A 24,825-nucleotide genomic window follows, 5' to 3' on the forward strand; every position below is an offset into this window, starting at 1 on the left:
GGACAGAGGACAAGAATCAAAGGCTCCACTGTTTTTGAGTATCTCATGGGCCTCATTGCCTTATCACTCACAAGACCTCTGTTGCCCTGTCCTCAAAGATGCAGTGACTGATGGCTGAAAATAAAGGATTACTCTTGATCATGAGTCATGATCAATCAAAAGGGTGAAATTTGAAAGTAAGCTTGTTTCTCAAATATGATGTTTTGGACCAGACAATATCTATAGTGCATACTACGGTTGGTCGGCTGGAACTAGGTCAGTTGGAGCAAGGTCTGGACTCTCCATTTTTTTTGGTTTATCCTCTGGTTTGTTTGTAACCAACTTGCCCTCAGTTGTGGATGTTTTGACTGAATGTCTTTCTCCTCTTCTCTCTGTTTTTGTGTAGCTGGCCCAGAGTGTTATTGAGCTCAACCACCAGATTCAGCAGAAGGACAAGGAGATTCAGAGCAATGAAGCCAAGTGAGTCTACTCTACCTGTTATGAGTGTGATTGATGGTCCATTTGTACGTTCCAACACTCCAGCTATTTGCAATATTGTTACCTACTGATGTCATTCCCTCATCCCCATGAACTAGAGGTTTGATTTCTTCCTGATGAATCAGGGATTTCTGACCATCCTATATACATTATTACATTGATACACATTGCAATTGACCCAGCCCAAATCAGCGTTCCTCCTTTTCCCCCTGATATGAATGAATTGTTCTGCCAATCGCATCTGCCAGGATGCAGGAATACCAGCGGCAGATCGCCGAGCTGGAGGGTGAGTGCCGGGACCTGCGTGGCCAGCTACAGGACCTGGAGCAGGCCAACCAGACGCTGAAGGACGAGTACGACGCCCTTCAAATCACCTTCGGTGCTCTGGAGGAGAAGCTGCGGCGCACCACCGATGACAACCAGGAGCTGGTGTCTCGCTGGATGGCCGAGAAATCCCAAGAGGCCAACAAACTCAATGCAGAAAACGAGAAAGACTGCAAGTGAGTAGGGTTGTCATGATACCGGCGATCACGATACCAGGAAGTATCATGGCATAGAAACAAAACATGAGCAGATTCCATTTCTTCAGGAAAACTGCCCTAATGTTGGAAACAAAGAGCCTTATGTTGTCACTGAGTCACATTTATTTATTCCAAGATTTAGCACTCCATATTTTACATAATGCAGGTTTTCAAAGGACCATATAGTTTAGTCTGGTTCTAGTGTTTTATTGAGGGTTTTTGCTAGGGAAAAATCTTTGTCTTCATACTGGTACCTCGTGAACTCTACAAGTGAGCGAACCAGGGTGGCACGGCTTGACTCGGCTGTAGTTGTAGCATATCTTATAGTGTGATGAAGGCGTATGGAGCAACTAGGTGGCTGGCTTGGAGCTGAGAAGGCTTGGCGACCCAGTTGTGGCTCAGTGATCGATCGTCTAGGTGCCCCCAAGTGGCCTGCATGCAATTTTAGTATATTCTGTATTTTAATCATGTAGCAGACGCTCTTATCCGGAGAAAGTAGTAATCAATGGATTCAACTAAAGTAGGCAAAACGACCACGTCACCTTCATTTTAAGTAAAACCTTCCAAATAAGTGTTAGGTTGCTGTGCAATCCAGTAATGGGTGCATTTTATGTTTTTTTGTTGTGCTTATCGTTCCAGGCGCAGACAAGCCAAGCTTCAGAAAGAGCTCGCAGATGCTGCGAAGGAGCCCCTGCCCATGGACCCGTGAGTACTATTTACCGTAGAACCACAAAGTCTGCTCTGAGCAGAGGGATATACTACGAAGCAGGAGAGAGGAGTTAGTGAGCTAAACTGGTCAGTTCTGAGCTCAACTGGGGATAACCGTTGACACGAAGCTGGCTCACCTTTTAGTCAGGTACATTTCTATGGCAAGGAATGCTTCACCTCTAACCTTTTCCGGGGCAGGCTAACTCCACTTTTTCCTGAATGAAGTGTTTGAGACGCGAATTGAGAACCAATCAAATCAGATTCCCTTACTGTCGCAAAGCATCTTCATCATCCCCTTCATTTTCCGTAAAATATTTGAGGTAGACTGATTTAAATATTGTAGTAATAAAATGCATTTGAATATTAAAATGTTTATCACTACACAGTTAGTAAGGAGAGAGGACGTGAGGGATCATGGAAATACAATTGAGACTCACCCCTAGTGTTGGTGGTTATGACTTTTCTGTTCTCCTGTCCTCAGCGACGACGACATCGAGGTTCTAGCTGAGGATTCTGGGAAGGGCACTGGAGAGGACTCTCCCAACCGGCCGCTCAGCCGCACCCCAAGGTGGGAGTGTGACTCAAACATGTTCTTAGTGAAACCAAGTCCAGAAACGGCCGCTATAGCCAGTCCTACACACTTGATGTAGATCTGTAAGAATTGGATAGATCTAAACAATGGAAGTAGCTCCACCTTGCCCTATGGAAGGCTTGGGTGAAATCTTCGCCAATCTGCATGTTGTTTATACCAGACTTGGGTTCAAATTATTTGTTCATTAAGTACTTATTTTCTGTGTATTTTAGTATTTTCAAATAAATGGCCCGAATTAACTACTTCTATTGGAAGTATTTTCCAAATACTTATTTCCAAATTCATTATTTCAAATACCATACAGACCTGGGTTCAAATGCATGGGAGTATTTATTTGTTGTATTTGAAAATACTCTGTGTATTTTCTACTTTAATTAAAATAAATATATACTGTACCAGTCAAAAGTTTGGACACACCTACTCATTGAAGGGGTTTTCTTTATTTTTTAAATGTTCTACATTGTAGTATAAATAGTGAAGACATCAAAACTATGAAATAACACATGGAATCATGTAGTAACCAAAAAAGTGTTAAACAAATCAAAATATATTTTATATTTGAGATTCTTCAAAGTAGCCACCCTTTGCATTGATGACAGCTTTGCACACTCTTGGCATTCTCTCAACCAGCTTCATGAGGATCGCTTTTCCAACAGTCTTGAAGGAGTTCCCACATATGCTGAGCACTTGTTGGCTGCTTTTCCTTCACTCTGTGGTCCAACTCATCCCAAACCATCTCAATTGGGTTGAGGTCGGGTGATTGTAGAGGCCAGATCATCTCATGTAGCACTCCATCACTCTCCTTCTTGGTCAAATAGCCCTTACACTGCCTGGAGGTTTGTTTTGGGTCATTGTCCTGTTGAAAAACAAATTATGGCCCCACTAAGCGCAAACCAGATGGGATGGCGTATCACTGCAGAATGCTGTGGTAGCCATGCTGGTTAAGTGTGCCTTTAATTCTAAATAAATCACTGACAGTGTCACCATCACACCACCTCCTCCGTGCTTCACGGTGGGAACCACATACAGTGAGGGGAAAAAGGTATTTGATCCCCTGCTGATTTTGTACGTTTGCCCACTGACAAAGACATGATCAGTATCTAATTTTAATGGTAGGTTTATTTGAACAGTGAGAGACAGAATAACAACAAAAAAATCCAGAAGAACACATGTAAAAAATGTTATAAATTGATTTGCATTTTAATGAGGGAAATAAGTATTTGACCCCTCTGCAATCTTTATGATTGAGAGGGGGTGAAATACTTATTTCCCTCATTAAAATGCAAATCAATTTATAACATTTTTTACATGCATTTTGTTGTTATTCTGTCTCTCACTGTTCAAATAAACCTACCATTAAAATTATAGACTGATCATTTCTTTGTCAGTGGGCAAACATACAAAATCAATCAAATACTTTTTTCCCTCACTGTATGCGGAGATCATCCGTTCACCTACTCTGCGTTAGAACCAAAAATCTCAAATTTGGACTCATCAGACCAAAGGACACATTTCCACCGGTCTAATGTCCATTGCTCGTGTTTCTTGGCCCAAGCAAGTCTCTTCTTCTTATTGGTGTCCTTTTAGTAGTGGTTTCTTTGCAGCAATTCGACCATGAAGGCCTGATTCACACAGTCTCCTCTGAACAGTTGCGGTTGATGTGTCTGTTACTTGAACTCTGAAGCATTTATTTGGGCTGCAATCTGAGGTGCAGTTAACTCTAATGAACTTTTCCTCTGCAGCAGAGGTAACTCTGGGTCTTCCTTTCCTGTGGCGGTCCTCATGAGAGCCAGTTTCATCATAGCGCTTGATGGTTTTTGCGACTGCACTTGAAGAAACTTTCAAAGTTCTTGAAGTTTCCCGGATTGACTGACCTTCATGTCTTAAAGTAATGATGGACTGTCGTTTCTCTTTGCTTATTTTAGCTGTTCTTGCCATAATATGGACTTGGTCTTTTACCAAATAGGGCTATCTTCTGTATACCACCCCTACCTTGTCACAACACAACTGATTGGCTCAAATGCATTAAATTCCACAAATTAACTTTTAACAAAGCACACCTGTTAATTTAAATGCATTCCAGTTTTCTACCTCATGAAGCTGGTTGAGAGAATGCCAAGTGTGCATAGCTGTCAAGGCAAAGGGTGGCTATTTGAAGAATCTCAAATACAAAATATATTTTGATTTGTTTAACACTTTTGGTTACTACATGATTCCATATGTGTTATTTCATAGTTTTGATGTCTTCACTATTATTCTACAATGTAGAAAATAGTAAAAATAAAGAAACGCTTTAATGAGTAGGTGTGTCCAAACTTTTGACTGGTACTGTATATAATACAAATACTTACTTCCAAATGTCTATGAAAATAATTGAACAACCCTAAATGGTATTTGAACCCAGGTCTGGTTTATCTATCGAATCTTTTCAAATCTACACAAGTGCTTAGAAAGTTGGGGCTAGAGACATTTCTGGACCAGGCCGTATATTGTTGGCAGAGGTGTTGCGTCGCATATGAAATAACCCTCCTCTCGGTCTTCCTCTCTCGTAGTAAACGTATCTCCGGACAGCCTCCTCAAAGCGGCCTGTTGGACTCAATCTCCAACATATTTGGGTAGGTACGCATTTGCTTGGTTCTCTGTGTGGCTGATGCCTCCCACTCTATGGGTGTCTGTCTGGTCGTCTGTCCTGGGATGTGTTCATAAGGCACCAAACGGAAGAGAACCGACTGAAACGGGGATTGACTACTAGGGGTGTATTCACTAAGTAGCAAACAGGCCGAAACAGTGCGGGACTAACTTAAATGTGTCCCTCCCCCAAAAAAACGCTTGTTTCCGTTGCAAAAAGTATTGCTACAGTGTGCATTAATGAATGCACCTCTGGACAGGCTCATTTTCGTTTTCTGTTGCATTACATTTTCAAACGTTTTCCCTGATGTTACTGTGGTTCCCATGTGGATCCTCTCTGGTTGTGTGTGTCCATCCTGTTGATGATGGCTTCTCTCTGTCTGTCTGTCTGCAGCGTGTCTGAGTCTGTGCAGTCTGGACTCCTCCCTCCAGACTCCAGGTGAAACGTCACTGTGGTGTCTGTAGGGCTCACAGATGTGTGTGTGGGCCTGTGTGTATGTGCGTGTTAGAGGAGGCATCTTGATGTCGCTACAAAAAATAATCCATGATGATTGCACTATTTACATTTGGATTCTCACTGAAAACAAATTAACACACTTGGTCAGATCTTTTGTTTCCTACGTGGGATTTAAATCTGGGAATGACAGTGGCAAATCTTAAACTGATCGATTGATTTAAAACGGGGTCTCTAACATAACTATTGCTTCATTAGTAATTAAATGGCTTTTTTCAAATCCTATTTTTGCCAGGATTTAGAAGTTTGGAAGTTGTTCCAAAGCTAATTCATCAATTCTGTGGAAACAAAGGAGTCGGAACTCACCTCTTCCTAATTCCATCTAATGTGAATGGGGTAACTGGTTTTATCATTCCAAAGTGTTCCCTCTAATAAGTCTACCACATACTGACATGCTTTTCAAAGCGCCTGCGTCTTTGTGTTTGTGATTTTCCCCCCTTATACCGGTATGTAAAATGCAAACAAGCCTGGAGACTTAAGGGTGTTCCATAAAGCAGGATCATTAAGTTAGCCAGTTAACTTTGATAAGCAGTAAAATATATATATTTTTTAATTAATTTAAATATAAACATTAATATGGGTTGTTAGATGTCAAGTCTATACCATGGTAACTTCAAATATATTTATCTTATCAGTTTGAGGCAGCATTACGTTAACTAACAAAGAGCGGTGCCTTGTTGGCTTACTGTAATTAAGTGAATTGTTTCACTCCATGATGGTTAGCTAGCTAGCTAGCTAGCTAGCTAGCTAAAGTTGTTTACAGTTGGCAACTGCTCCTACACTATTTTGCTAGCTACCATGACACTTGGCTATAGCGTATTGGCTATAGTATGTAACCTAGTTTGATGGTTGAAGGATTTCCTGTGTGGATTTACTCCGAAACTACCTTGCAAGCGTTGCGTTTTCCGTCGGTGTAAAAACCGAGATTAAAATAAAGTGTGAGCCAGTTGTGAGTTGCTTCTGCATGTCTCGTTGGTTACAAGTGGGACCGTTTCAGCTATGTGACGCTTGCAGTGTAGTTTGGCCGTTAGCGGCAACTGATTTGTGATCCTAGAAATCCCTGGCTTCCATTTGCTTCCTGACAAGATTTCCTTGACTTCTTCCCTCTCCCATAGCTCTGCTTTCTGATCATGCACTGGCTTCCCTGGGACCATTGCATGTTGCGCTATGGTTGTATTTCGACTCCTCAGAATGTTTTTATTTTTTTATTGCGCATTTGAGGTGATTACTAGTTTGGGCGATAGTGCAGAATTGCCTATCTCAATCACATAATGGGTAGGCAAGTCATTTGGGATGCGAGGTGAATTGTAGATCAGCAGTTCTGAGCAGACCGACTGCAATGTAGTCAATCTCAAACATGCGTGATAATCTGACTGGATTGATTGACAGCTCGCATCTCTGTTGGCAGACGTCGTCCTGGGAACTGGCACGGAACGTCACCTGAAAACACAGAGACCCCCTCCGGAGTGTGTGCCGATGTCCGTGTTCCCTCCACGGCCCTCCACGTATTTGTAAGTATCTTCGTTTCATTCTCCTACACACAATGTGTTTTGAGATCAGGCCAGCTCTCGCTCTCACTCTCGCACACACACTCATTTTCACGAAAGACGGGAGCCTTTTTTAGGTCAGGTGCTGAAGGTCAGTGATGAGATGTGAAAGGTCTGATTTCCCAAGTCCCTTCCCATTGTCCCCTCTGCTCCCAGCAACCCCTGCTCTACTCCCAGCATGCACTAGTTGTGCATCATTGGCCACAGGGGCTGCTGACAGAGAGGATGACCTCACATCCTGTGTCTGTAAGAGACCAAGGCATCACAGTGATGACGGACATCCAACATGACCAATCACCAAGGAGTATCGGGGTGTGGGATTGGTAGATCTCAAGTTTTCAGGTTGAGACCTAAACTTCAGAAAAAGATGCAAGAGAGAAAGAAAAATACTTAAATTGGTTTTATGGGCTTTCAAAGGAGCTGTGCACCAATTGAGAAAGTGTTTATGATATTTGTTTGTGTTTTAAAAACTACCTCTATCTTCAGTCACCACCTGTATTTACTGTGTTAACCCGATTTATATTCATTATGCACCAAATGGAAGAAATCGTCAAATAAGATCTTGTTTTCTGTCGCAAACCCCTTTTGAAACGTTTTCAGTTGCATATGTGCCCACATTGACACGGTGACGCTGATGACCTCTGGTCACCCACTGTGTGTGGCATTTGTCTGTTCAGGAAGCCCATGACGGGGAGGTGAATGCGGTGCGGTTCAGCCCAGGCTCCCGACTCCTGGCCACCGGAGGGATGGACCGCAGGGTCAAACTGTGGGAGGTGGTCTCAGGTACGTGACGTCACAGTATGTATGTCTGGCCCTGCTCGAAAACCTTCAAAATGCTTCCCTCCTGCTTTCCTTGAGGTAATCACTGATTTTGAATACGATTGGATAGGTAAGAACATGGTTTCCAGCCCGTGGTTTTTTCCGCCAATTATACTGTCAGATTTGCAATTTCTTCAAGGAGAGGAAGGAAGGTGCATTTCTTGTGTATTCAAACAGGGCTAGGGTCTTTGTATGAGGAAAGTGTCTGACTGGTGTGTGTGACTTTTGTAGATCTGGAGGTCAATGATGAGATGTAAAAGGTCTGATTGCCCAAGTCCCTTCCCATTGTCCCCTTCGGCTCCCAGCAGCCCCTGCTCTACTACCAGCATGCTCTAGTTGTGCGTCGTTGGCCACAGGGGCTGCTGACAGAGAGGATGACCTCACATCCTGTGTCTGTAAGAGACCAAGGCGTCACAGTGATGATGGACATCCAACATGACCAATCACTAAGGAGTTTTGGGGGTGTGGGATTGGGATAGGTAGATGATCTCAAGTTTTCAAGCTGAGACCTTCATAAAAGGAGCATGATTAGAGCGCACCAAACGGGAGTATGTCAATTAGGGATGTGACAAATGGACAATTTTGCTTACTGGTTAAACAGCAATTTTTTGTTTCGTTTTTCCGTTATAGGCCTTTCAGCCTATAATTACCCCCTAAAGAATGTTGAGAATGTTGTGCGTTCCCTTCAGCATACGCATCAGATGCATATCAACCCACAAGGTGTGCAAACATAAGCCCAAATAGTGCATAAACAAAGGATGAATTGCATAAATAAATATTTGTGGAAATATATCCATGTGAAAATATAACAATAGTTATTTGTTTAGATAGTGAAGGATATGTTTTGTATAATTCTACTAAGTCCTAGTGAAAAACATAGACCTATAGCCTATTTTCGACACTATTTCCAGCCAAGGACTCATCAACATTCTAACAGTCTAATAAATATATTTAATATATGCTATCGGAAGAATAATCATTTGGTTGTGTTTATGAATGTCTTAAGTAACATTAGAATACTAAAAAAACAATTATTTCAAAGAACGTAATAGCATTTTCATTAGTTCGTTACTGTAGGCCCCTCAAACTCAACTCTGGACCTCGAAGCCAGTTCCACTGCATTTTTTAATTGTTCCCTTCTGATCAGGTACTGATTTAGACCTGGGACATCAGGTGTGTGTGCAATTAATTATCAAGTAGAACAGAAAAGCAGCAGGCTCCGGACCTCGTAGTGTAAGAATTGACTACCCCTGCTCTAGGCTAGAAGTAAAAACGTAAAACCACTAGTTCAAGAGTTAAATCCATCACAAAGAAAAATCCATTATTTCATTTTTGCAGGTCTAAAAAAACATTGTGGAAATAAGAATGTATAAAAAAAAAACAGAATAGCATATTTTACGTTTATTATGTTACTAGCCTTTGCTTAGTAGCCAGAACAATGCGAGTGGTCATGTGCTGAACGCATGGACAGAGCTGCACCTCGTCAATTTTGTTATTTGACAAAGGGAAGTATATTAGAAACTGCTGAATATGCTCTTTCTGGTACTATATAGAAATCAAAACGTATTACCTGCATGTGACTCTGAAGGAGGATTTGATAGTGATGCTCCTTTCCCCGCATCTGTCAATTCCAAGCTGCGCCCATCTCTTCATGTACAATTTGACAACTGTTAATATTGTCACTCATCAGACTGTCAATTTAATCTTGACTTTAGGCCAGCTCTTATGTGTGAAATTAGTTCCGGTGTAGTTTGGATGGGCTGACTGCGCAGGCTGACTTTAGGCCAGCTCTTATGTGTGAAATTAGTTCCGGTGTGGTTTGGATGGGCTGACTGCGCAGGCTGACTTTAGGCCAGCTCTTATGTGTGAAATTAGTTCCGGTGTAGTTTGGATGGGCTGACTGCGCAGGCTGACAGGCATCGTTTGCTTCTCCTCACTTGGATAGAGTGAACGATATGTTTTGCAATATTCTAAAGGCCTACTGCAATACGTAGCATGTTTTTGTTTCTCTTACAATACATTTGATTAGTATTAGAGTTATAGTAAATGAAACAGTCCTGTAACTGCTTATTTTTACACATTTTAAACGTAAAAGACAATATCAACCCGGAAGGCAAATTATTTGCTATAAACATGAGTGCCAATGCTAAGAAATAGGTATTCCTTATCATTCAGTTAGCCCTAATTTAAATTCAATTGTCAAGTAACATGCACGATTATTTCCCATTCATCCATTTGTCATTCAGTGAGGCGAGAGAGACGCATTAGCGCATGGCTGGGTACTAACATCCTACAGCGCATTGTCTTGGTGGGTTAAGTTGTAAATAGGTATGAAAAAATAGGTAAAAAGGCTCAATACTTTTCTGTTTATGATTAAAAAATGTGCAATGTAAAATACAAACATTTAGGGAAAGTCAGGGAAGGACATTGTTTGTCTTCTTTGGTAGGAATCGTCCGCTAGGAATCGACTCCTAAGATTCAGTATTTTTGGAATGGAGGAGACTGATTAGTTGCCGTACTTCTGAGAACACAAACACATCTTTCATGGGGGGGGGGGGGGCACAGTATCGGCAGTTCGGCCACCAGGCAGACTGAGTCAGAACCGTGCACTAGGCCTAACTATCAGCAATCAAAAGCTGTATCTCGCAATGGAATGCTGTATTGCGCAATTTCTTGGCTTGCAATGTCTTGCAACTTCAATAAAGCAGTGCCTATCATCAATGAATAGGCTAGGATATTCTACACGAAACAGACCGAAGACTGAACACACGCTCACATCATTAGCAACGAGAAAGTGCAGGCAAGCCAGCTGCACTGTGCTTGTAATTTTTTGGGGGGGGGAAAAACAAACATTGTTTATTCGTTAGGGATTTCTCTTAACATTAAGGAGCCAAATTTCGTTTAAATGTTCACACCCCTAATGTCAATGCAGATGATTCACCACAGCTGCATAGAACTGCCCTAGAGCTTGTCATTTGAACTGGTGGTCTGTGTTCAGTCAGTGTGTATTTTAATGTATACCCTTGTTCTGTATTATAGCAGTCTATCCTGGGTCTTGTTCATTAGCCGCCAAAAGAAAACTGACTGAAGCGGGGAGGGACAACCTGAACTCGTCCCATAAACATTTTGTTTTCCATCTCGTGCTACAATTATCATGGCCCAGACGTCACTCCCTTTCAAATTGACTGCCATTTATTTGTCTCTCTAAGATTTGAGTAGAACTTCCTTAGGCACCGAATGGGTATGGTTCTGTGGTGTATTCACTAGGAACCAAACTGAAGCAAATGGGTGGAAACGGGAAGGGACTAACCTGAACTTGTCCAATAAAGGCTTGTTTTCTTGCTAAACGTTTTCCGTTGCAAAACATTTTGCTACAGTGTGCACTAATGAATACCCCATGTTTTCTTCTTGTGTGCAGGTCGCTGTGAGCCGAAGGGTGCTCTGACTGGCAGCAACGCCGGGATCACCAGTATAGAGTTTGACAGTGCTGTGAGTGTCATCCTGCTTAATCTCCTAGCCTGTCTAAAATGTCACCCTATATCAGGGATCATCAACTAGATGCAGCCGATGGTCAGGGGGCCAGAACATAATTACAAATAATTTGTAGGTTGCAAATTGACCACAAGAAGCCCAAACGGATACAATATTTGACTAAAACATAATACTTGCTTATATTTGTATACGATCACATATATTTCTCTTAGTCGTGAGAGTACAGATTTCCAAAAGTTTAATCACTTGGAGCTGATTTGCTGGTGTTTTTAGTCTTATGTCCAACAATAAATAAAATAAAAGGAACCCTGCCCTATATAGTGCAGTGAAGTGCACTATATAGGGAATAGGCTGCCATTTCAGACGTGGCCCTAATTTCCCCTGTTCAGGTCACAGGCAATCTCTGCTTTCGTGCCTCTGCAGCAGGGTTGGGGTCAATTCCGTTTCAGGAAATTTAAGGTCTAAGTAGAATTGACCACAACCCTGCCCTGTAGCATGGCTAGTAATAGAAATCGGAGGGGGGACTATGGATCCGTCTCAGTTTGTACGTACGTTAGTCACACGCAATATCTGACACCACTAGCCCAATTTTGACGAAACGTAGGTGAATGATGCATCTTGCCATAGAGCACTGGCATTTACAAAAGTCCAAACTTTGAACAAGCATATCTCCTGGCCCGTTTGAATTGTTGTCACTAATTGCGGGACGACATGTGAACTGTTGCCTTGTTGGTTTTTTGCTTGTGGATGCTTGCACATCAAGTTAAGCTGGAGTCACAACTGTAGATCTTTGGTCTTTTGTGAACTGTTGTAACCTGAAAATTGTACTAGATTTTGTTTCATTTTCAGTGGGCATCAGAGTTTAGGTTTTTTAAATAGAATTGAATGACCTACCTGACCTTCTGACTGCAATGATGCTTTTCCACTCCACTGTTTAACTGTGTGATGTTGTGTGTCTCAGGGCTCCTACTTGTTGGCTGCGTCCAATGACTTTGCCAGTAGAATCTGGACTGTGGATGACTACAGACTGAGGGTAAGTATGTCTCAGAAGGGCCCTTCTATACATCCAGAACAAAACAAACCTCATTCGCTTGTCTTTGTTGCTAAAGCAATGAAGTGTAGGTTGTAGGGCTGACCCCATTTAGTCGACTGGTCGATAGGCTGTAGGTCGACCGCGATTTTCTTTAGTTGAGCAGTCAAAAATAGATATCATTTTTTCCATGGCACATGAGACACCTGTCTGAATTGCGCCTGTCTCAGTGGACTAATCCATTGACTAGGCTGCGGGAATGCCATGGTCCAAGAAGGGGAGTGTGGCTAAGATGCGCAAGGCACGTCTCTTCAGAATGCTATCTCTCCCGGCATTTTGTGCGCATTCATTGTTTAATAACTTCATTTGTGTGAATTGTTTGCCCTTTGATTGTTAGTGTCTATCAATTCCCCATTACATATCACCAGTAGTAGCCTACATTTACAGTACATATTTTTTCACTTCAAACTGCAAGTAAACAGTCTGTTTTTAGAATCCATTGAGAATGACAATAGTTCCTCATTGTATTTGAAAAATATTTCCAGCTGTCTCCCTTTCGATAACCATTTGGCATGAAAGGGGAAAATGTAATGTTCTGATCCAATGGAAACATCAAATTAGCTGATTTACTTTATATCCCTTGCACAAATAGCCTACAGCTGTGTCTGTACCGAGCTCACTGGTGGGGAAACTGAGGGCCCAGAATATTTTATAAGAAGTTTGCTAGCGTGAGCTTCAGGCCGGACACAGTTGATAGTTGCTACGAGGTTTCAAGTACGTTGCAGACAGGCCATGTATAGCCAATGTGATTTCTAGGATATTTATTTTTTGCAGGATATTTCCTAACTGCAGGCTGCAATGTTATTTGTTGGCTTATGTAGGCTATTACATAGTTGGCAATGGCAATAAAGTTACTATTAGATTTGTATCATTTTCATTTAGATTAACCACATGACAATCATTTTGAGCTATAAAGACTATTATAAATGAAATTTAGCCTATTACCGGCAACTTCAGCAGCTTAATGGAAGAATCTGGGTTTTTTTCTTCTGGTTAGGCTATCTTCATCTTGAGTCATTTGTGTGTCGTAATTATTTAATCAAACAGCGTGCTTAAAGCATCAGACAAGCTCAGTACATATAGTTGATTTTATTAAAACACATATGGAAAAATACACGTTTACATTTTTTTTGACTAATCAATTGGTCGAAAGAAGAAAAGAAAGATTGTCGGGAACATCCCTAGATGGTTCTTAGGATGGGTTCAGCAGTTTTTCCTGAAAAACTGTAACTTACTATGATCCATGCTATGTGGTCAGGAAATACTTCTGTCCCTATGTATATAAGAACATGAGCCCCTTTTTGGAGGCTAAAATGTCCTTCTAGGCTGTGTTTGTCAGATACTGCAGAAGTCATATGGTCAATGATGTAATGTAAAAGGTCTGATGCCCAGTTCCACTCCCTGCTATCCATCGGCTCCCAACAGCCCCTGCTCTACTCCCAGCATGCTCTAGTTGTGCATCGTTGGACACAGGGGCTGCTGACAGAGAGGATGACCTCACATCCTGTGTCTCTAAGAGACCATGGCGTCACTGTGTTGCTGGACATCCAACAGAACCAATCACAAAGGGGTATCAAGCTGTGGTACGGGGCTGGGCCGCTGATCTCAACTTTCAAACTGAGACCATACCTGTGTTCTCAAACACAAAGGGCAGTGCACTTTCCATTCACCTTAACGTGGCTGGGCCAATAAGAAACGCTCATTTTTGTTCCCCCCAGCACACGCTGACAGGCCACAGTGGGAAGGTGCTGGCGGCTCGCTTTCTCCTGGACAACGCTCGCATTGTCTCAGGGAGCTACGACAGGACTCTGAAACTATGGGACCTGCGCAGCAAAGTCTGTAAGAGTGTTTTTTATTTTCCCCATTGGTGTTAACATTTTGTTTACATTCCTCTTTCTCTGGTTTCCTCTTTAAAGGATTTGGTTTTTTTCAGCCACACAAAATGGCTTTTAAGAGATTAATGCGGATTCAGTGTATGTTCTACTCGTTGGGGATTCGTTTTTCTTGTGGATGAAGCCTTTGGTCAGTTCTAAACCCTACTATGTTTCTTCCTCTCAGGCATGAAGACTGTGTTTGCTGGATCCAGCTGTAATGACATAGTCTGCACAGAGCAGTGTGTCATGAGCGGCCATTTTGATAAGAAAGTGCGGTTCTGGGACATCAGGTGAGTGTGGAGGGTGACACTTTATTCAGATAGTCCTCAATAGATGGCTTATAGACATCCAACTAACTATCCACTAACCTTAAAGGGGCAATCCGCAGTTGAAACAAAGCGTTGAACTAAGCTCATGAAGCATTTATAAGTTATATTCTTCAAGAGTCAATGGGTACATTTTAATTTACAAGTCAGAAAATTTATAACGAAACTGCAGATTGCCCCATTAACCTTACCAAAACGGTGAACCTACAGTGCCTTAGGAAAGTATTCAGACCCCTTGACTTTTTCCACATTTGTTTACGTTAGTTACAGCCTTATTCTAAAATTGATTTAAAAAATAATAATCCTCAGCAATCTACACACAATACCCCATAATGACAAAGCGAAAACAGGTTTGTAGAAATGTTTGCACATTTATTAAAAATGTAAAACATAAGTATGCAGACCCTTTGCTATGAGACTCAAAATTGAGCTCTGTTGCATCCTGTTTCCATTGGTCATCCATGTGATATTTACTTTTATTTCTCATAAATTAGAAAGAAATTATAATTACCTGTTTTTGCTTTGTCATTATGGGGTATTGTATGTAGAATGAGGAGGGGGGAAAAAACAATTTAATCAATTTTTGAATAAGGCTGTAACCTAACAATGTGGAAAAAGTCATGGGGTCTGAATACTTTCCGAAGGCACTGTAACCATATCCCTAGTAAAGCTTAACGGACAGTACCAGTCAAAAGTTTGGACACACCTACTCATTCAAGGGTTTTTCTTTATTTTTACAGTTCTTTACTCTTTACATTGTAGAATAATAGTGAAGACATCAAACTATGAAATAACACATATGGAATCATGTAAAAAAAAAAAAAAAAAAAAAGGAGATTCTTCAAATAGCCACCCTTTGCCTTGATGACAGCTTTGCACACTCTTGGCATTCTCTATCAATCAATCAGAAGATAGCCCTATTTGGTAAAAGACCAAGTCCATATTATGGCAAGAACAGCTAAAATAAGCAAAGAGAAACGACAGTCCATCATTACTTTAAGACATGAAGGTCAGTCAATCCGGGAAACTTCAAGAACTTTGAAAGTTTCTTCAAGTGCAGTCGCAAAAACCATCAAGCGCTATGATGAAACTGGCTCTCATGAGGACCGCCACAGGAAAGGAAGACCCAGAGTTACCTCTGCTGCAGAGGAAAAGTTCATTAGAGTTAACTGCATCTCAGATTGCAGCCCAAATAAATGCTTCAGAGTTCAAGTAACAGACACATCAACCGCAACTGTTCAGAGGAGACTGTGTGAATCAGGCCTTCATGGTCGAATTGCTGCAAAGAAACCACTACTAAAAGGACACCAATAATAAGAAGAGACTTGCTTGGGCCAAGAAACACGAGCAATGGACATTACACCGGTGGAAATCTGTCCTTTGGTCTGATGAGTCCAAATTTTTGATTTTTGGTTCTAACCGCTGTGTCTTTGTGAGACGCAGAGTAGGTGAACGGAAGTATCTCAAATATTTGTTTTAACACTTTTTTTGGTTACTACATGATCCATATGTAATTTCATAGTTTTAATGTCTTCACTGTTAATCTACAATGTTAAAACATTTAAAAAATAAAGAAAAATCCTTGAATGAGTAAGTTTGTCCAAACTTTTGACTGCTAGTGTATGCCTCCCATTTGTTTTTCAAACTCTGCCATGAAATTAGCAGCAGCAGTACAAAAACTAAGCTAGGCAAACACATTACTCTCTCCTATAAGCGCAATTAAAGGGGAATTACACTCAATTCTAAGACCTAAAAAATTGTATTCTGATGTGATTTAAGCATTGACATGGACTCGGAACATCCCATTTTGTTGTTTCTCTATAAATAATTGAAATTGAGAGTGAAAAATACTAAATGATCCAAAACCAGGAAAAAATGTAACTGAGAAAACAGAATTTGGGGAAATAATGTAATTTTATAGGCCCCCCCCTTAAGACTATGATACACTAGCAATTATTTGAGGCAATATTGGGGTATGTGACACTGGAGCTATAATATGCAACATGGAATATAGATTTCATGTGAAGCACAATTTAAAACTTAATTTCCAATTTGTATTTACTAATCTCCTATAGCTTGTTATTGCGAGTTGACTGCCACAGCTGTACTGAAATTCATCAGCTAACAAGCAATAAAGAGGACTTGCCCCTGCGTTGTCCATCCGCTCAACCTGCTGCTAGTCAAGTTAATGGAAATGCAGACAAAGATAACTACACTGAACAAAAATATGAACGCAACATGCAACTATTTCACTGAGTTACAGTTAATATAAGGTTAGGCCCCTAATTTATAGATTTCACATGACTGGGAATACAGATATGCATCTGTTGGTCACAGATACCTTAAAGGTACCGGCGTGGATCAGAAAACCAGTCAGTATCTGGTGTGACCATCATTTGCCTCATGCAGCGCAACACAGCTCCTTTGCATAGAGTTGATCAGGCTGTTGATTGTGGAATATTGTCCCACATTGGCTGTGCAGAGTTGCTGGACATTGGTGGGAAATGGAACACGCTGTCGTACACGTCGATTCAAAGCATCCCAAACATGCTCAATGGGTGACGTCTGAGTATGCAGGCCATGGAAGAACTGGGACATTCTCCGCTTCCAGGAACTGTGTACAGATCCTTGCGACATGGGGCTGTGCATTATCATGCTGAAACAATGGGCCGCAGCATCTCGTCACGGTATCTGTGCATTCAAATTGCCTTTGATAAAATGCAATTGTGTTTGTACTGTAGCTTTTGCCCCCACCGCCACCATGGGGCACTCTGTTCACAACGTTGACATCAGCAAACGGCTCGCCCACACGACGCCATACGCTGTCTGCCATCTGCCCGGTACAGATGAAACCGGGTTTTTCCCGCTGAAGTCTGTTACGATGCCGAACTGCAGTCGGGTCAAGACCCTGGTGAGGACGACGAGAACGCAGATGAGCTTCCCTGAGATGGTTTCTGCAGAAATTCTTCGGTTGTGCAAACCCAGTTTCATCAACTGTCCGGGTGGCTGGTAGCTAGCTAACAATCTATGTGGCTAGCTAGCTAATTTAGCCAGTTTATCCCATTTGGCTTATCATAAGCTCCGGTTAGCATGCGCCCTACACAGTATGTATGTACAGTGGGGGAAAAAAGTATTTAGTCAGCCACCAATTGTGCAAGTTCTCCCACTTAAAAAGATGAGAGGCCTGTAATTTTCATCATAGGTACACGTCAACTATGACAGACAAATTGAGAATTTTTTCCAGAAAATCACATTGTAGGATTTTTTATGAATTTATTTGCAAATTATGGTGGAAAATAAGTATTTGGTCACCTACAAACAAGCAAGATTTCTGGCTCTCACAGACATGTAACTTCTTCTTTAAGAGGCTCCTCTGTCCTCCACTCGTTACCTGTATTAATGGCACCTGTTTGAACTTGTTATCAGTATAAAAGACACCTGTCCACAACCTCAAACAGTCACACTCCAAACTCCACTATGGCCAAGACCAAAGAGCTGTCAAAGGACACCAGAAACAAAATTGTAGACCTGCACCAGGCTGAGAAGACTGAATCTGCAATAGGTAAGCAGCTTGGTTTGAAGAAATCAACTGTGGGAGCAATTATTAGGAAATGGAAGACATACAAGACCACTGATAATCTCCCTCGATCTGGGGCTCCACGCAAGATCTCACCCCGTGGGGTCAAAATGATCACAAGAACGGTGAGCAAAAATCGCAGAACCACACAGGGGGACCTAGTGAATTACCTGCAGAGAGCTGGGACCAAAGTAACAAAGCCTACCATCAGTAACACACTACGCCGCCAGGGACTCAAATCCTGCAGTGCCAGACATGTCCCCCTGCTTAAGCCAGTACATGTCCAGGCACGTCTGAAGTTTGCTAGAGTGCATTTGGATGATCCAGAAGAGTATTGGGAGAATGTCATATGGTCAGATGAAACCAAAATATAACTTTTTGGTAAAAACTCAACTCGTCGTGTTTGGAGGACAAAGAATGCTGAGTTGCATCCAAAGAACACCATACCTACTGTGAAGCATGGGGGTGGAAACATCATACAATAAAATGCAAATTAATTACTTAAAAATCATACAATGTGTTTTTCTGGATTTTTGTTTTAGATTCCGTCTCTCACAGTTGAAGTGTACCTATGATAAAAAATTACAGACCTCTACATGCTCTGTAAGTAGGAAAACCTGCAAAATTGGCAGTGTATCAAATACTTGTTCTCCCCACTGTATACACTGCATTCTATTCTATAATATTCTACTGTATCTTAGTCCATGCCGCTCTGTCATTGCTTGTCCATGTATATATTCTTAAATCTCATTCCTTACTAGTTTTGTGTGTATTGGGTATATGTTGTGAAATTGTTAGATATTACTGCACTGTCGGAGCTAGAAGCACAAGCATTTCGCTACACCCGCTATAACATCTGCTAAACACGTGTATGTGACAAATAAAATTTGATTTGATTTGAATGGTTGTATGGGGTCTTTGCCTAAGGTGTCGTTTTCTTGTCATGACACTGTCTTTTTGTCCGGGGGGGTATTCACTACAAACCCAGAGGAAGATAATCTGCCTAAACGGGGAGTGACCTACCTGAATTTGTCCCATGAGAAACTCATTTTGCTACTGTGTGCTCTAATATGAATACCCCCCCCTCTCGTAACACTGTTACCATTTTTTAGCTTGCTATTGTCCTGTAGCCCATCCTAGCCTGTGTATTCATTTGGTTGCTCTGAATTATTATTATTTTTTTAGAGCGGAGAGTATAGTCTGCGAGCTGGAGCTTCTGGGCCGAGTCACATCTCTTGACCTGAACCACGACCGCACCGAACTGCTCACCTGCTCCCGGGACGACCTGGTTAAGATCATCGACCTGCGCAGCAACGCGGTCCGCCAGACCTTCAGGTACGGGGACATGTCACTGCTTTAGTACCGTAGACTCCAGCTCATTCACCTGACCACCACTCACCAATTGGTGTGTCAAGCCAGCACTCTGTGTTTTCTTTCTAGTATATTTGTAGTCATGGAGAGCTTCACCCATATTGTCAATTAAGATAATCTGAGGAGATTGCATTGGTGGTCAGAGATTCTCTTTATTCTTATTGGTGAATAGATGCTGTATGTGGGCAATGGAATAGTCCTAGTAGTGCAAACCCTGCCTGTCTGGCACTCAAGGTGCAATCAAACACTCGACATATTTAAAAGGAAACCAAGTACTATTTGAACACAGGTCTGATGTGGATTAGTGGTGTTGGAGGTTTATGTCAAGTGTTTTCCCATCTCTCCTCCCAGTGCTCAGGGCTTCAAGTGTGGCGCTGACTGGACCCGAGTCACCTTCAGGTGAGTGGACACATTTTACACCAAGGCTGTCCTAAATGGCACCCTACATAGAATAGAGCCCATTGGTCAAAAGTAGTGCACTGTGTAGGGAATAGAGTGCCATTTGGTTTATAGTTTTACTAACAAAGGTCGTGGTCAAATTCCCTATCATCCTCCATGCAAGTGTGCACATGCTCACCTCTCCAACCACAGTCCCATGACTTTTCACTCGAGCACCTTGTTTTGATCCTCCCGTTTCCTTGTTCTCCTCAGTCCCGATGGCAGTTACGTGGCGGGGGGCTCTGCAGACGGAGCTCTGTATGTGTGGAATGTCCTGACGGGCAAGTTGGAGCGCACCCTGGACAAGAACCACTGGTCAGTTTGAATTTCCGGAGTAGGATCAAGTCTCGCTTTGACACTGCACTCTAGTCAGTTTTGCACGTTTTTAATGGTTTAAGGTTCAGCATTTGAGGGTAAGCCATAGACTTGGATAGACGGCTCTAGTGCCACAAAGCCTGTTAACTTGGGCAGGGCCATTGAGGACTTTTTATATTTTTTAAGTAGAGAGCTGGGTGGGACTTTCTGTGCAGTGTTTCCCCTAGAATTTTAGCAGCGGTGGCAAGGGTCGGGGAAGGATGGGTGGAGGAGGGTCCCAGGGGAGTGTTTTTGTAGGACTGTGAGAAGGTCCGTTCTGGTGAGTTTTTAATAGGACGTTCTACTCCAAAATGATTGGGGAAAGAATATGCTGAATATAATGAAATAGGCTGAAACATGGTGTTACCCATATGCATACCTCATTGGGCTAATCATTAACTAGATCCCAAACTCTGAACATGATCAATGCGTTTAATATCCAAACAAAAAAACTTAACATTAACAAAGAGAATAATATGTTACAATTGACCCTTGTTACATTTAGCACCGTTCTCCCTGATGCACTCACAGCCAATTGCAGAGGCTAAATGCGCCTAAACAATGCTGATATACAGCGCAGATCGCTCGTTATTAGGAGTTGAGAAAGAAAAGTAGTAGCCATAGAAAGCTGGGATCCCCATCTTTTTAACAAAGGCTATCAAACGTTTTTCCTGCAATTGCGTTAAGGAATGTGAATTGACTGCTTATCAGAATGCATGTTTCTCTCCCTGTGGGACTTGCAACTTGAATGCCCCTCGAGAGGAATATTTATTTCTCACATAGAACACACAACGACAAGCTGACTAGGTAAATAGCTAGGTAAACTATTCTACTATGGGGTTGTCTGATGCTAGTGTTCATTACTCTTGTTGGCAGAGGAAAAGTACATGTTGACAGTTCTAGCATCTTCAAAGTGTTCCTCTGTAAAAAAAAATATTTACAAAATTATTATTTTTTTGGTGTTAAATGAACACAGGGCAAACACTGCTATGGGTTAAGGAAAGATCACTTCATTCCATCCAGGTCAGCAGGAGGGATCAGCCAATATACTTGTAAGCAAACATTCTATAACTGCAGACCGCATTAAATCACCAACCTTGTGTTTATGCCTGTTCAGACAACAGGGCCCCGTGTAGCTCAGTTGGTAGAGCATGGCGCAGGGTTGTGGGTTCGTTTCCCACGGGGGGCCAATATGAAAATGTATGCACTCACTAACTGTAGGTCGCTCTGGATAAGAGCGTCTGCTAAATTACTAAAATGTAAATGTAACACACTCCAGGTGGCAGTATGCACCATTTCAGTTTGTTGACCGACTCATAGTAGAAGAAAATATAATACTTTAAAATGAAGAAAGCCGGGCCTCCCGAGTGGCGCAGTGGTCTAAGACACTGCATCGCAGTGCTTGAGGCATCACTACAGACCCGGGTTCGATCCCAGGCTGCGTCACAGCCGACCGTGACCGGGAGACCCATGAGGCGGCGCACAATTGGCCCAGCGTCGTCCTGGTTAGGGGAGAGTTTGGCCGGCCGGGATTTCCTTGTCCCATCGCCCTCTAGCGACTCCTTGTGGCGCCGGCTGGACGGTTTTTCCTCTGACACATTGGTGCGGCTGGCTTACGGGTTAAGCGAGCAGTGTGTCAAGAAGCAGCGCGGCTTGGCAGGGTCGTGTTTCAGAGGCCTCTCCTGAGTCCGTACAGGAGTTGCAGCGATGGGACAAGACTGTAACTACCAATTCGATATCACTATATTGGGGAGAAAAAGGGCTAAAAGTACAAACAAACAAAAACGACCACATTAAGAAAGCCCTCAATGGCGCTGCCCATGCTGTCACAGAAGCCATTATGGCACAGATGCAAGGAAGGGAACTTTTTCCATCTCTTTGGGGTAAGGGGTAACTTCTACCTGAAACTCCTGTTCTGCCGTCCTGCTCAGTTCTGTTTTCTCTTCTCAGCTCGGCCATCAACTCGGTGTCCTGGTCGCCGTCGGGAGCCTACGTGGTCAGTGTGGAGAAGGGCAGCAAGGCCGTGCTCTGGTCCGACATGTGATTGGCTATGCTCTGCTCTGGCCCTCTGCCATTGGGTGGCTGGCTGTCTGTCTGGATTGTTCAATGGAGGCACAGACTGGACAGGGGTTTCCCTAGCCCTACCCTCTAATGTCCAACCGCCCATTACTTTGCCTCACTGGCATTGGAACATTCTGTGCTCACATGCGTGGGGGGGGTGGTTTTCTTGCCTATAGGAAGGTCATCCGGTGGCCCATGGGTGGCAGCAGAGAGCTAGTTGGTGTCCAGTTGAAAGTGTCAGTGAAAAGAGCCATGAAGGCAGTTTTCTCTTGAAGTAGAAGCTATCATATATCCATTTGAAATTATATCCAACAGAGGCAAGGCGAGTGAGTTAGACTGTTGTTGCCAAATTGCCACTATAAACAGAGCTGGATTGTCTCTTTTTACAGCTGCAATCGGACACATCGTTAGTTTTACATGACCTTGGGGTGGGCAGAGGCTTTTAATGTTGAAGTCTGTCTGTTTCTCCTGGGCCTAGTTTTTCAAAAGTTATCGGATTTTGGCAATCGGATAGAATTAAATGCATAGAAATATAATTAATAGAACATTAATTGACTTGAATTCATTGACGTTTAATCCTATCCAATTGCCGAAATCCGATCAGATAACCTTGAAAAACTGTGCCCAGGTTTCAATTTTAAATCAGATTCCTGTTTTTGGCCTTAAAAGAAAAGAATGCATTGCAACAATAACAGAGAGCACTGATATTGTGCAGTTCCCTGTCTTTCTGGCTGTGTCCGAAATGGCACACAGTGGGTGGTTGGATGTTGGTTGTCTCAAACTGGCTGGGAGCATTGAGGTTGTCAAGGGTCAAGTTAATACTGTAATTCAGTGCTCTTCAAACCTTGTCCTGGCTACCCACAGGGTCTGTTATGTGGTTGTTATAGCTCTGCACTAACACACCACATCAACCGCTTAAGTAGTTGTATTGGGCTGGAACAAAAGCCTACACGCCTTGTGGGTCCACCGGACCAGGTTTGAATAACACTGCTGTAAGGAGTGTGAAGACGTGTTGTTGTGGACAAGACTACGCACAATTCTCCATAACAAACTCATCATGTGCCAATCACAATGAAACATGCCCTCCATGTAACAGTTAAACAGGGAATGCTCTGTTTGTGATGACAATTCTCTAGACAGTGGAGTGAACCCACACACTTGGCACAAATCTGCTTGATCCTATTTATTCAGGTGTTCAGTGTTATGTCCCATCAGTCACTGTCAGCATCAAAAGAATGCAACGTTTTGGTCATTTAGGTCTACAGCGTGTGCTGGTCTTCTTGAAACTCTGTACTTGATCAATCAACTACTAGACCCATTTATTGGTCAGCTCACCTCGATTCCAGGGGAAGTTGTATCCTGGAGGGATGCATCGTTCAGGAAGTTGCAAGAAACTATTTGTTTAGAGCTGACATGATTCCCCACTATATAAAAGCAGTTACAGTATGTTCCAATCTACATCATGTATTTGTATGGGAACTTTTATGTAGACCTAAAGCTGCCCCAATCTTCAAAAGACGCTAAACAGTCACTGTAGTCCCCCAGACACTAGGGATGAGCTCCATTCCTTAACACCTACATGTTGTTTTTGTTCCAGTCTTTTTCATTTCAATGGACTCGTTGACACACATGACATATGTGTCAGCTTTACATGATGCTGTTCTAAATATCAATGACTTGTATTTATCTTTTGCCACATGGGCAGGGAACCCCATTCCCTTCAATATGTCAGTGAGCCATGTTCTACATATTTATATCTGAACGTTCCACAACGTTGAGTCCTGAGGGGTATACTACAAAGCAAGATCAATGCTTTAGCCAGCTAACTTGCCTAAATATTCTGAAAAAACGTATTTTTTTAGAAAGATAAGCTTGAAAAAGGCATGGTATGATTGAAAAAATGCATATCTTAGTTTAGCTTTCCTAATGAACCAGAAAATCTGTAGTTATTTCTGTTTATCAAAGTTAGCTGGCTAACTCATTGATCCTGCTTTGTAGTATACACTTCTCCTGAAATCACCCAAATTTGCACTTTGTTAGTCATGTTTTCGCCTCTGACGACAGCGGGTGCAAACGCTCAGTAAATGTTGCCCAGAAAAGCGTATTTCACTTAGTGACCATTCCATTTTTTATATCTGACTCACCTCAACTACACTGAACAAAAATATAAACGCAACATGTCAAGTGTTGGTCCCATGTTTCATGAGCTGAAATAAAATATCCCAGAAATGTTCCATCCACACAAAAAGCTTATTTCTCTAAAATGTTGTCCACAAATTTGTTTACATCCCTGTTAGTGAGCATTTCTCCTTTGCCAAGATAATCCATACACCTGACAGGCATGGCATATCAAGAAGCTGATTAAACAGCATGATCATTACACAGGTGCACCTTGTGCTGGGGACAATAAAAGGCCACTCTAAAATGTGCAGATTT

The 24,825-nt window shown here is 42.2% G+C and overlaps 1 protein-coding gene and 3 non-coding genes across 5 annotated transcripts in view; all 4 read left to right on the top strand.

Moving 5' to 3' along the window:
• Positions 1 to 24,611, top strand: part of LOC121567280 (autophagy-related protein 16-1) — a 41,675-nt gene extending 17,064 nt beyond the window's left edge. The window contains exons 5-20 of one of the 2 annotated variants that reach the window (XM_041877190.2): positions 386 to 459; positions 726 to 977; positions 1,638 to 1,703; positions 2,188 to 2,274; positions 4,851 to 4,913; positions 5,321 to 5,365; positions 6,849 to 6,951; positions 7,665 to 7,770; positions 11,225 to 11,295; positions 12,260 to 12,331; positions 14,107 to 14,227; positions 14,447 to 14,552; positions 19,351 to 19,500; positions 19,888 to 19,935; positions 20,188 to 20,289; positions 22,279 to 24,611. In XM_041877190.2, coding sequence (XP_041733124.2) covers positions 386 to 459; positions 726 to 977; positions 1,638 to 1,703; positions 2,188 to 2,274; positions 4,851 to 4,913; positions 5,321 to 5,365; positions 6,849 to 6,951; positions 7,665 to 7,770; positions 11,225 to 11,295; positions 12,260 to 12,331; positions 14,107 to 14,227; positions 14,447 to 14,552; positions 19,351 to 19,500; positions 19,888 to 19,935; positions 20,188 to 20,289; positions 22,279 to 22,372 — 1,560 coding nt within the window. In that variant the 3' untranslated portion in view covers positions 22,373 to 24,611. The remainder of the gene's footprint in view (positions 1 to 385; positions 460 to 725; positions 978 to 1,637; positions 1,704 to 2,187; positions 2,275 to 4,850; positions 4,914 to 5,320; positions 5,366 to 6,848; positions 6,952 to 7,664; positions 7,771 to 11,224; positions 11,296 to 12,259; positions 12,332 to 14,106; positions 14,228 to 14,446; positions 14,553 to 19,350; positions 19,501 to 19,887; positions 19,936 to 20,187; positions 20,290 to 22,278) is intronic. The other variant, XM_041877191.2, reaches the window with a different exon arrangement.
• Positions 7,078 to 7,338, top strand: LOC121568518. Its single transcript, XR_006001266.1, has one exon. It is a non-coding gene; the product is annotated as a small Cajal body-specific RNA 6 (non-coding RNA).
• LOC121568516 lies at positions 8,045 to 8,316 on the top strand. Its single transcript, XR_006001264.1, has one exon. It is a non-coding gene; the product is annotated as a small Cajal body-specific RNA 6 (non-coding RNA).
• Positions 13,746 to 14,013, top strand: LOC121568517. The gene has a single exon (XR_006001265.1). It is a non-coding gene; the product is annotated as a small Cajal body-specific RNA 6 (non-coding RNA).
• Positions 24,612 to 24,825: the final 214 nt, after the last annotated feature.

Source organism: Coregonus clupeaformis, chromosome 6 (assembly GCF_020615455.1).
Source record: "Coregonus clupeaformis isolate EN_2021a chromosome 6, ASM2061545v1, whole genome shotgun sequence".
NCBI lineage: Eukaryota > Metazoa > Chordata > Actinopteri > Salmoniformes > Salmonidae > Coregonus > Coregonus clupeaformis.